General features: G+C 36.1%; 1 protein-coding gene across 5 annotated transcripts in view; it reads left to right on the top strand.

Moving 5' to 3' along the window:
• ARMC8 (armadillo repeat containing 8) overlaps positions 1–12505 on the top strand; it is a 110759-nt gene that overhangs the window by 40541 nt on the left and 57713 nt on the right. For all 5 annotated transcript variants that reach the window (XR_008996557.1, XM_057498848.1, XM_057498849.1 and 2 more), the window contains 4 exons: positions 4937–5008; positions 6399–6541; positions 6645–6742; positions 10381–10473. Coding sequence is in view for 4 of the 5 variants with exons in the window: in XM_057498848.1 (XP_057354831.1) it covers positions 4937–5008; positions 6399–6541; positions 6645–6742; positions 10381–10473 (406 nt within the window). In the remaining variant the exon portion in view is untranslated. The remainder of the gene's footprint in view (positions 1–4936; positions 5009–6398; positions 6542–6644; positions 6743–10380; positions 10474–12505) is intronic.

Below are 12505 nucleotides of genomic sequence, written 5' to 3'. Positions count from 1 at the left end.
ACTTCTAGTTTATACTAGCTCTTCAGTTAAAATTTATACTGTTTTGATTATTTAGAAATAAATAAGCTTAAACTGAAACTTTGATTCTCCAGCAGGTCTAGATCCCTGTTCTTTTTTTACTCTTTCCACTGTTTTAATGTCAGAGTGGAGTGTTTACTTTCTCCCTTGGTTTCAATAACCATCATAACACTCAAATTTAGACATATGCCGTGGTAAGCACTGTACATGTTTTTTTAAAATATTTGAGCCCTTTTTCTCAACCACACTGAAAATTAAAATTAATATCTTCCAGAGCAAATAAAAGAGGTAGAAAGGTTAGCCTCCATGTAAAAGTGGGTGCCTCTTGAGTCTACTTATTAATAGGAAAATTTAAGATTCTAGCTAGATTTTAGCTGAAAATGTACAAATGCATTTTTTTGGTAATATCTTAATATTGGCTTCTCTTCTCTCATCCTCAAAGAGTGAGATATCCTTAGACCTAAGGCTTACTTTTTAGCTTTTCTACCTATATACTTATCTCACCTCACAAGTAATTCAGTGCGTCTGAAGTCAACATAGATCTTTGTCTTGCTAAGGGATGTATATTCTTCAACCTTCCTAGTGTTCTCTGTACTCAGGCACCCAGACTTAAAGTAGTCACTCAAGACATGTAACATATCATATTTCTTGTACCTATCATACCATCTTGTCAACTGCTTCCTCAAAATGTCCTCCGTATGAGTGATTCTTATGGCTGTTATCCTAGTCAGTTTCATATAACCTGGATGGATTGAGTAATTCCTTCAAAAACATTTATTGAGTGCCTGCCAAGTGTGAGGGAGTATATAAGGATGAATAATGCAGTCATTGTCTTGGAGGATCCAAAAATCTAATGGCAGAGTCAGATAACTAAAGGTATAGTCCAGTACCATTTGATTAGTGAATGCTATGATAATATTTATCATAGCATTTATTACCTCTTTAACTCTAGCATTATTTGCATTCCAGTCCATTCCACATTCAGTTTATCTTCCTTAGTCACTGATTCCTTCATGTCCTTTCTCTCATAAAAAGCAAACAAACATGATTCTCCTTAATCCATCCCCCTTTTAGTTGGTCTCTTCTCCCTATTCCTTTTCTAACTTTATCTTCTGTGCTTAATGTTCCCATCTTACAGGGAACCTTCTTCAATCCAGGCTTCTGGTACTGCCCCAGAAATATGCCATATTCATTTTAATACGATCCTCTGTGAGTGGCTTTTCCTTTTGCTTTCTCCAACATCCACTTACCCAAATCCTGGCCATTTTCTGAGGTTCGTCTTAGTTCCTATCATTGCCTCAAAACCCTGCCTAACATTGTTAGTGTTATTTTTGTCTCCCCAAGATCATAAACTCTTCAGATCAGGCATCTCTTTATGTGATGTTTTTGTGTCCTTCATAGAGTCTACCACAGTGCTGAGCTTAAAACAATTGTTGAATTTCAGTACTATACAAATAGAACATTTCCCCCACCCCAACATTAAAACTTGGTAGACAAGAGATTACATTCCTTTGATCTACTGGGATGACTTTGACTAAGAATTAGAAATGCTTTCATTTTGTATAAACATGTACAATTGAAACACAGGTGGAAGAAACAGAAATGCATTTACTTAATTATTTTGTCTTTTTCATCAGTTTGTTGTGAATGCCTGATAGGCTAGAGGTAATGGAAAAACACTTGGTATAAAAGACAGTTGAGACTGGCTCTGTCAGTTAATGTGGGGCTCTGAGAAAAGCTCCAAACCTGTATCTTAGCTTCCTCATCTGTAAAGTGGGGTTAATATTACTCAAGATTTTGCTGAAGATTAAGTAAAATAATGGATATGGGATGCTTTGTAAACTTCAAAGCAATATATAAATCTTGCATAGTTTTGCTGTGCTCCCATCTTGGATGATAGTTGTGAATTTGCAATTTACAAAAATAGGGATTTCTGCATGGTATGTTTTGTGGTCCATTGTTAGTGATGTCTATGATATTTCCAGGTCAGACTGACTTTCTTGCCTTTCAAGAGAAGACAGACTTCTATCTTAACAAAGTAATGAGTATGCTATGAGAGAGGGCAGCTAGAAGAGACATCTAACCCAGACCTAGGAGTTTTTATGGCATGCTTCCTGATGGAAGTGACCTTAACATCTAAGCTCAGGCCTGAAAGGTGAGTAAACGTAGCCAGGGAAAGGTATGAGAGAGGGGATAAGGAGGTGAGAGAGAGAATAGTTACACTCTGAAATCTGGAAGCTTCATGTGGCTGGTTTTGAAATTGAATCCTACACTGTACTTAGATCTACTAAAAATGGGTATCTGTGATGATCATTATCCTTTTTGGTTTTAACTCATTCATAGAAATTATCTCCTAGTATCCCTTTCTAGTAACAGCTGGATAGAACTTATTTGCTGGGCACTAACATCTCTACCTTTTTATCTAGTATAGATAAAATTGTTTTCTTTAGACAGTCCATTTTATTGTGTTCTCTTTAGTCTGCATTTACTCTGTAACTACCAGCTGCCTCTTTCATATTCTTTTTGCAAGCCATTAAGAGAATTGGAAAATTGGTTTTGGAAGTGTTTTGTTTGCTTTTGTCTATAAAAACATTTACTTTGGCATGGTTTCAGATATTTGGAATGTGTTTATAAGGTAATGTGGGGACACCTCATTCCTACCTTAAATTCCTAATTTAGGAAGAATGGGGAGAAATCTGGGAAAATGTTTAGGATCGGGAGTTCCAGAATTAAGAAAGCATCCAGAACGGTACCTGGCACAAAGTAGACTCAGTAGATAGCTGCTGGAGAGATTAATATGCTGCATGTGTATAGGCAAAACACATTAATAGAAAGGAAGAAGATGCAAGTAAATGACAAACTGCTAGGTCTATGAGCTGATAATTGGGAAGTAAGTCTGTAAGAAAACAGCAGGCATCCATAAGGAGGCAGGAGCCTAGACATACAGTCTCTCACCAACTATGCTTTGCTAAATGAGGCTTTGATATCACATAATTTTATAATCATGTGTCAGAACTTGGTTAAAATTTTGATGAGCTTCATTCAGCTTAGTCTCTATGCATAAACGAACACTCCTATTCATCCCCTTTAAACCGTATGGAAGATCTGAGGGATAGTTTACAGAGATAGGGAGATCAGGCCCTGGAAAACAATCCTACCTCAGACACTGAACTAAGGTAAGAATACTAGGCAGGTACAGTGTTTGGCTCAAGACTTGTGAAAATGCTACTCAAAAACTTGTGTGGAGAATCAGCTTTCAGCCGATCACTACATCACAGTGGTAAAAACTTATTTTACCAACTTATTTTGGGATATGAAAGAAATGAGTGAGCTAAGAACTTTGAGGCTCTATAGCAATGGTCTTAATGGCTATTAGACCAGACTTCCCCTAACAAATATTTTGTAATGTACTACTCTGAAATTGAATCCATCATAATATAACCTCCACATGTATATATAACTCCAAAAATAATATAATGCCTTCCCTGCTTATAATATAAAGGAGAGATAAAAAAGGAAGATAACTTATAATGTTTCAATATTTAAATGTTTAGGTATGACTGTGTTAGAAAACTTAATGAAATAGTATGAATGCAAGAGCTCAAAATGTGGACAAATGTAGTTGCATGTTATGTATAACTCAAATACCGTGACTGCCACTATACTAGTGATCTAATTTTCCAAAATGAAACAACTTAATAAAAAGTATAATCCCACCTTTATTTACAGAGCAAGTACAATACTGAAAAATAGACTTTTTCTTTAAAACTGTGCAAAACAATGTTTTATATTTATAAAACTATGGTGAGAATTTTCCAGACATCTCAAACTTCTGAAATGCCCCAAGAAGTTATAATGTTCTTTTCTCTAGTTTGAGAATCACTGCTATATAGAATCACATAGTGTTCTATATTAAGATAGAAGTTCTAACTAATTAGGGTGAGTGTTTCTTATTAAACATTTTATTAGTAGTACTAGGTTTATTTTGGGCTATTTATTTCTTACGTCCTGTTCTTTAGGACCAACCATGTGTTCGTGAACCAATTGGTCATTGATATAGGTACTCTTGTTGTGGAATAAAGTTTTACTCTTGGTGAAGTAAAGATCCAAGTATAGCTAGAACAAAAATTACTGGTGAATATATGAGAAATAGAAAATTTTTTTTCTTATTTTTTTAATCTCCTTAAAAGATAATTGACTGCTTAAATAAAAATAGGAACAGAATATTATGTTGTTTCAATTAATTTAAAAGGACAATGTATGATAGTTAACAGCACAAAGAACAGATGGGAAAATGGAAGCATATGTTTGCCAGGCTTATACAGTACACATGAATAGGGTAACCTCCCTTGAAGATTGACTGTGATAAGTTAAAAGATGCATATTGTAAATTGTAAAAGCAGCTACCAAAAATCAACAAAATAAAACTCAAAAAGGTACAGCTAATAAGACAATAAAAGATAAAATGGAACCATATTGGCTTCTAAAGAAGTCAGAAAAAGGAAGAAAGTGAACAGTTATGGTCTCTGAAACAGCATCATATATGTTCTGTGGGCTGGTTGCTTTTACTCCCCACTCCCAGGGTTGTGACTGAGAAAGTGGCCTATATTTCTTTATATTCAAAGGATTGCTGGCATTTTTTAAAGAACCCAACTTTCCCTATTGGAAGTCTTTTTGCCAGTACTGAGAATATCTCCCACTTCCCCCACTCTTCTGCTCTCCTGTTCTACAGCCCCCAGGTTCATGAAGCACCCCTCTCCATCCATTCTCTGGCACGCCAAGTGAAAAAGTGTCAAAACTTTGACTTGGCCACTAATTTCTGTACCAAGATGTTGCATAATAAAATGAACTGAGTTGATCTTTGCTTTTTCTGTGATGTCTCAACATCCCTTACCCTTCTCTCTTCCCTTGAATTCAGAGACATGAAAAATGCTGTAATTGGGAACAACAAGCAGAAAGCCAACCTCATTGTTTTAGGAGCTGTTCCAAGGTATGTTTGCTATCATCCCCTTTTCTACCATTTATGCTAAATTTCTAATGTATTTCTCATACTTAACCATTAACTAAAAGATCAGCTTTTTTCTTTGCCTATTCTATTTTTGAAAGGCTTCTTAATTTTTTACATAAATACTTTGGAGAATATGAAGCATCTCTTTAAAAAAAGAGAACTAAAGTACCAAAGAATGGAATATGAAATGAATGTACTAATACTTCTTGGAAATTGAGGAAAATCATAGACTGCAGTAAAAGGATGTGTTGGTTAAATAGGGAAGAATCAGGCTGGTTGTCTGTCTCCTCAGAGAACGAGCCCTGGCTGTTTTTCTACAATTGGTTAATAATTTCTCAGGATTCTCAAAACTTTTTTTGAATTAAAAAAAAAACTGCTTAGTTTTTAATCCTGCTTTTTTAAATTTCTAATTTTTAGAATTTGTTATTTTAAGTCAACATAGAAACTTTGATTTCTCCTGATGACCTAATAAGCTTCCTTTTGGCAGACTGTGACAGTTGTGTTAACTTCCTTTTTGTCTCTGCTACTCAGAACTAAGTTTTATGTGCAATTGCTGTAAATTTTTCATTCAGATTTTTTAATGTGGTTTTTCTCTTCTTTCTTCTTTTCTAACTTTTGATACATGATTAATGGTTTTATTTTTATCATAACCAAACTTAAGTATATACTTTGATAACCATAAAGCTCTCAACAGCCTTTCTTAGGGGGTCAGTGGTTGGTATATATAAACACGCTTTAGAGGCAAGAAAATTCTACCTTAGAGTATAAGGGTGGCAGTCGTAAGTGGTGATGATTAGAATTTGGAGAGTGGTTGTTTAGCAGGCTGGGTGGGAGTGGAAATGGGAGGATCTTCTGATTCCCCACATGGGGGAATTAGAGAAAGAAGAGCACTTCCCTTACTAGAAAAGCTGCATAAGTACTCTAAATATTCCCTATAGGTTAGGTCTTTTTTCCTTTTTGATCTTTGAACTACAGCTCTGGATATTCTAGAAAAAAGTCAGAATTTAAGATCTGGCAGGTCTTGGCATTGGGAGTCTTCAGATCCTAAAGTGACAGATAACCTGGACTGTGGTCCTTCTGTTGCCTCAGAGACCACTTGTGGGCAGCTTTCAGATTTACACTTGTGATAAACTCTTGAGATTACATGATAGTTCTTTTTTTCAAAGTGAAGAAAATCTCTTCTAGATTTTTCTCTCCAATATTCCTTTATTAAATTAACAGCTGATGTAAACAAAATGATCATTTCCTAGCCCTCTATCGTCTCACCAACCATATTTTTAGTATGTGGGATGTATTGTCATATTTTTTTAAGCTAATTTACTTCTGTTTAGGTTTTTTAGTCTCTTCTGTTTATCAAGTTCCTTCTTTTTAGATTGTTGTACTTGCTTCAGCAAGAAACCTCAGGCACAGAACTGAAAACTGAATGTGCAGTGGTATTGGGAAGTCTTGCTATGGGTACGGAAAACAACGTCAAGTCTCTATTAGATTGCCATATTATCCCTGCCTTACTTCAAGGTATGTAAGGAAGCCATTTTTGTACAAGTAAAAATTAGAATTAGTTTGCAGTGTTTTAAATGTGGTTGAAAGGATGAGTCTCAAATTTATTTTCTATCAATAGGACTACTGTCCCCAGACCTGAAGTTCATTGAAGCTTGCCTCCGGTGCCTGCGCACCATTTTCACCAGTCCAGTCACTCCAGAGGAGCTACTGTATACAGTGAGTTTTAAATGTTTTTGAATCATTAGTTACATTTCCCTAACAACATACTTCTAATTTACTTAGTATCTCAAAATTCATAACTGTTATGTTATAGAAAATTCTCAATAAGTACTGTTAAAATATCAAACATTCTAGGCTTTGTAAAGAAGTGAAAGATCATCTCAGACCTCAAGTTTATAAACCTTTTTTTGTTAAGTAAGACCCATTTTATAATATGTACATAGTAAGATGGTATATTTAATACACTCACTCTAAGTTAAATCCGGAAGAACAGGCTGTATTAGAGAAGCTAGAATTTGACCTGCATCTGGAATAATGGATAACATTTAGAGAAGTGGAGAGGAGATCATTCTATGGAAGATTTGTGTGAGAGAATATGCAGGATGGTGAGCAGAATATTCTAATGTGAGAAAGGCATCAATGTTAGTTTTAACTGGAGAGGTGAACCAGAACCAGCATGCTAGAGGCTTATTTGCCAGGCTAGAATCAGAGAGTATGTGAGAGAGAATCCAAAAATCTTAGAAGTTGTTCAGTGATTTCCAAAAATCTCAGCGGTTATTAGGGGTTGTTGTTTTAATAACAGAATAGCCTATAATTGCTTTTCTTTTTTTCTTTTTTTTTATTAAAGTATCATTGATATACAATCTTAGAATGTTTTCACATACACAACTCAGTGGTTCAGCTTTCTCCCATGTTATCAAGTCCTCACCCTATTAGGGGGTGTTTTTATCTGTTGATTACATGGGCCTTTCTTAATGAAAATTACCAAGGCCAATATTTTTCAAACCCTCTTATCCACACAGTCCACAGTAAGAGGTATATTTTCCATGACCACACTGTGCATATGTGTGAATTTGTGTGTGTGTTTGTGTGAGTGTGAGAGAACATGAAACAATCTTTACAAAACAATTCCATAAATGTGATGCCCTTCAGTTTCTAGTCTGTCATTTTTCATTAAAAATAAAAATTGTTCATTTTGTTCATTGTGATTCTCTGAGCTAACACAAAGAATCAGAACGTCAGATTGGGCACATGAATCAGAGATCATATCCAGAATCAGATTTTGCAAATATTTCAAGAATGTAAACAATCAAGGGGCATAGGCAAAGCATATATGAGAAGGAAGATGTCATGAGGCTCCATAGTCCATCCTTCGCACATCAGACAGAGGCTCTTTTGGCTTGTAATGATTCATAAAGTCTGTGAAGGGTCACCTTTACATAAGGTATATATATGTATATAATTATGTACATAATTGCATAAGGTTTGTGGGTCACCTCACACAGCAGAGAGACTCTCAGTTATGAAACATCTCAATTTTATACCTCAGGGATTCATGCAGCATTCTTCAGGGGACCATGCCTCATAAATCTGTAGATTGTTTACTACAGTAGTTCTCAAATTTGAGCATGTAGCAGAATTACCTGGAGGGTTATAAAACACAAATTGTTGGACCCTACTCCAGAGTTTCTGATTGAGTGAGGTTGGGGTACAGCATGAGAATTTGCATTTCTAACAAGTTTCCAGGTAATTCAGATGCTGCTGGCCCGTGGACTACTCTTTAAGAATTGTGAGTTTACTCAAAGCAGTCCTAAATTAGGGATATCTTCTTCCAAGTCTTTTGCAGAAGACTCTTCTCCTAATAAATTTCAGTCTGTTTTCCTGAAGGTACTATTGTCATGCTTACAAAGAAATTAAACTAGTCACTTGGCTTCTTTACCCTAGAAGTTTCTCCCTAACCCCCAGTGCAGTAATAGGGGCAGAAATTAATCCTAGCCAGCTGTGTTTAACTCCTTGCTCCTAACTCTAAAATGATTTCATGACCCACTGATGGATCATGGTGCATAATTTGGAAAACTCTGGTCTATGCCAACTTAACTTTTTTTACATGAGAAAAATTAAGGCCCAGGGACATGAAATGATTTTCACAGTGAGAACATCTAAATTGTGAAACATCTCAATTTTATGCCTCAGAGACAATGGAGACTCTGTGAAAAGTGTTGGTTGGGGTGACAGAGCAGTATTTCTGTGTAATTAACTGACGTTTGTGAGTTGGGTTGTATAGAGGCCAGCTGCCACAGCAACTCAGGCACTACAATGAAGATAGGGCAGTCCAGTTGGAAGAGGGCAGGATGTCTAGTTTGAAATCCTGTTTAACTTTAGGCACATTATGTAACTGCTTAAATCAGCTATAAACTGCAGATATATAACATTATTGGAAGAAAGGAGTAGGTGTAAAGAAATGGGGTAGGGGCTGTTATAAAAGGAAAACTGAGTGATGAGTGAGCAACTGAGGAAGGAAGGGAGGTAGAAGTGGTTTCAGGAGCCTAATAGAGGCTGTTTTCTCTGCCACCATTGCATGTTCTAGCTTAGCTGCTACCTGCTTCCCTGTCCTCTGCCAATGCAACTACTCTTTCCCCTCCTCATGCTCTGTAAAATAGACACATACTTACTATTCTCATTTTCTCTCTTCTTTTTCTATGTATTTAGTACTTGACTTACTTCTGAGTAGTTTTTCATTTTGTTTTTAAACTGCCTGTGAAAACACAAAGGGTTATATAACAAGCAAGGGGAAAAGATTCTACTTGCAAGGAATCAGAAGCCTTCTGTTTTTCTACTTAGCTTTTACATATCGTGAGCATTCCTTTCTTTCTAAGGAATACCCTGAATTTTGTTGATCCCAACAGTGGTATTCTTTTAGGTTTCTTTCCTTGCCCTCTGTTGTCTTTTGTCAAAATGTGGTCTGTAGACCAGCAGCACTGGCCTCATTTGGGAGCTAGTAGAATGCAGAATCTTCGGTCCTCTACCAGCCCTACAGAATCAGACTCTGTACATAAGGAATATCCCCTGGGAATTTGCATGCACATTCATACTTGAGAAGCATAGTTCTAGCACTCAGGACAGCCTTGACTAGGAGGCTTGCACTGTCTCATTTTCCATCTGTGGTTCAGGCCAAAACCCCTTTTCAACTTTTAATTCCTTCTGCACTCCAGGAAAAAAGGAGATACTTGAAGAGCCCTGCAACAGGCTGAGTGGATTCTTCTCTTTTCTCCTGTACCAGCATGTTTGTTGCTACTCATCAGCAAGAGGCACAGGGTGCTCTGCAAGTCAGAAGTTGCTGTCATATAAATTGTCTTGTGAAGATTCAGATTAGTTAACTGTAGTCCTCATGGGAGATTGTTACTAGTTACCAATAATTACCATAACATCTCAGAGATCAAAATGACATGTCAAGTTTTATTTTTTATACAGCAATTCCTTCTTATAAACTATTTACTATTATATAGCTTATTAGTTACCTCACATCTTGGTTTCAGAACAGATTTTTGTCAGGTCTTATTGAAATGACTTTGTTTTATTGTGAGGATGTAGGCTGTTTATGGGAGAGAAATTGAGAATTTCCTGTTCTTGTATTCCATTACTGAGGCTGAATATTAAAGCCCCTCTCCCTGTCCTTAGCCTGGACAGCTTTGATAGCCATGTTACTTTTGTTTTGCCATATTCCTTAAAGAGACTAGATTTACCGTCATTAAGATAAAAGGTTTGCGTAGGTCCCTGCCCATGGAAATAGGCTGTTAGATGTGCTCACAGTGCCTAAGGCCCTTGTTGCTGTGCTTTCCTTCCTTTGACTCCAGGATGCCACGGTAATACCGCACCTCATGGCGCTGCTTAGCAGGTCCCGCTACACCCAGGAGTACATCTGTCAGATCTTCTCGCACTGCTGTAAAGTAAGAACCAGATTAATGTTCTCTCCTATGTAAAATCTGTGTTCCCCTAGGACATGTGCCACCTTTATGTACCCTACCAACAATAACTTTACGTAATGTAAGCAAACCTGTTATATCCACCCCCATTGTTTTGGACACAGATGGTAGCATCCCATATATACTGTTCTACACCTTGCATTTTTCACTCAACATATCTTGAAGACTGTTACTTACCAGTATATTCTTTTTTTTTAAAACAGCCATATAGTATTTTACTGTATAGATGTCCAGTAATTTATTTAATCAGTCCTCTATTGTTGGGCATTTGGCTTGTTTCCAGTCTTACATTACTATAAAACAATGCTGCAACAAATACTTTATCTGTAAGACCTTTTATAAGAGTTGCTGAATCAAAGAGTGTGTGCCTTTGTAATTTTACCATGTATTGTCTTGTATAGAGGTTGTACCACTTTATACTCCTACCAGCAGTGTGTGATCCTCTTTCTCCACACCCTCAGTTTCCACATTGTTGGAAACTGTTTTAAGTGATATCATCTAAGAAGAAATGAGATATTCTTCTCTGCCCTTTATTTAGAGACATTTCTGTTATTAAAAGGGCCTAAACCTAAACTGAAGAGTCCTGTGAAGTGCTGCTTATTTGCATCATGGATTTTATATTGACTATTCTCTTTTGATAAACATGGATGATTATTTGAGATCTTTCATTCTTTCTGTACATTTTCTAACTTCTAATTATTTGTTTATCATCTGATGATTCTGTAAGTTTTTCAGGCCAGCATTACCTATCATATATAACACAAATACAAAGTGAGGAGCTTGGAGAACTACAGGAAAGAAGGGAAAAAGAAGAGAATATCTACAAGCTAAACTAGGAAGATCCAGATCTTTGCTATTTTAGAACAGTTCCCCAAATAAGTGAAAATTAAATCACTTCGTTCAGAAAAAGTATCTATAGATTATAATTTAAACCACCTCCCAAATTCTAGCTGATTATCACAGCCTATTTAGTTCTATATAAAGCATTTAGACTTTAAGATTTGTGTCAAAAATCTTCTAAGTTTTTCTTCCCAGATTGCTTGAGTAGTATGTAAGCCAACTCAGAGGACCAGAGATGTCAAACAATCCCTTCATCTTTTGAGGTGGGCAAGGAAAGGCTTTGAGAAATTGACAATGTTGTTGCTATCCCTTTGCTGAAAATGAGCTGAACTAACAGGGTCTAGAATTTTCCAACAATGAAGTGTCTTATAGCCAGCCCTAACAGATAGGTAGAGGATACTCCAGAACTGTGTGTCTCATTAAAATCTTTCAGTATCAATACTTGAGTGCTCGAGAGCACAGCATTTACTAGTCATAACTACAATAATCCCAAAGGGCACTGGAAATTAGACCTGGAAGTATAACTACTACATGTCAATCTATTATGAGAAATTAAGTATGAATAATACCATTTCTGAAGTTACCCAGGTAGCTTTTAGAATTAGCCATCTATCAGAAACTTCTGAACTTTTAGGCTTGCTCATCTGAAATATCTCAGTGCTGTTTTAGCTGAAATCATAGATAAAAGAATATCATTTAATCACTAGTTCTTTTGCTGGAGAGGAACTTGAGCTGAGCAAAAATTTATAGGCACCCTCATGCCACTAACAGAACTAAAGATGTTTTCTGAGAAAATTACCTTTATCAGCTTTCTTTTAGCCTGATAATTAGCATTTGCCACTGTAATTAAATGGCCAAAGTTAAGTGTTCTGAGATAGAACTGGAACTTCAGGAAATATTATAGCATTTATAAACCCAATAATAGCCTAAAATACAATATTGTTTTCCCTACTTATACACTAACAACGTGTATCTTTGAACTGATCTGATGATCTCTGTATTGTCATTAATTATAAAACCTTTTATTTTCATGTTATTCAGGTTATATACAGGCCCAAAATAAGATTCATAATAGAATTGTAAGACTCATTCACATATTTGCATATACTGGTATGAATGTTAAATAAATTTACATTCTTTGGGGAGGGGAGACAGA

Source organism: Manis pentadactyla, chromosome 1 (genome assembly GCF_030020395.1).
Source record: "Manis pentadactyla isolate mManPen7 chromosome 1, mManPen7.hap1, whole genome shotgun sequence".
NCBI lineage: Eukaryota > Metazoa > Chordata > Mammalia > Pholidota > Manidae > Manis > Manis pentadactyla.
The sequence above is the reverse complement of the archived record's forward strand: the minus strand, read 5'-3'. Positions and strand labels throughout refer to the sequence as shown.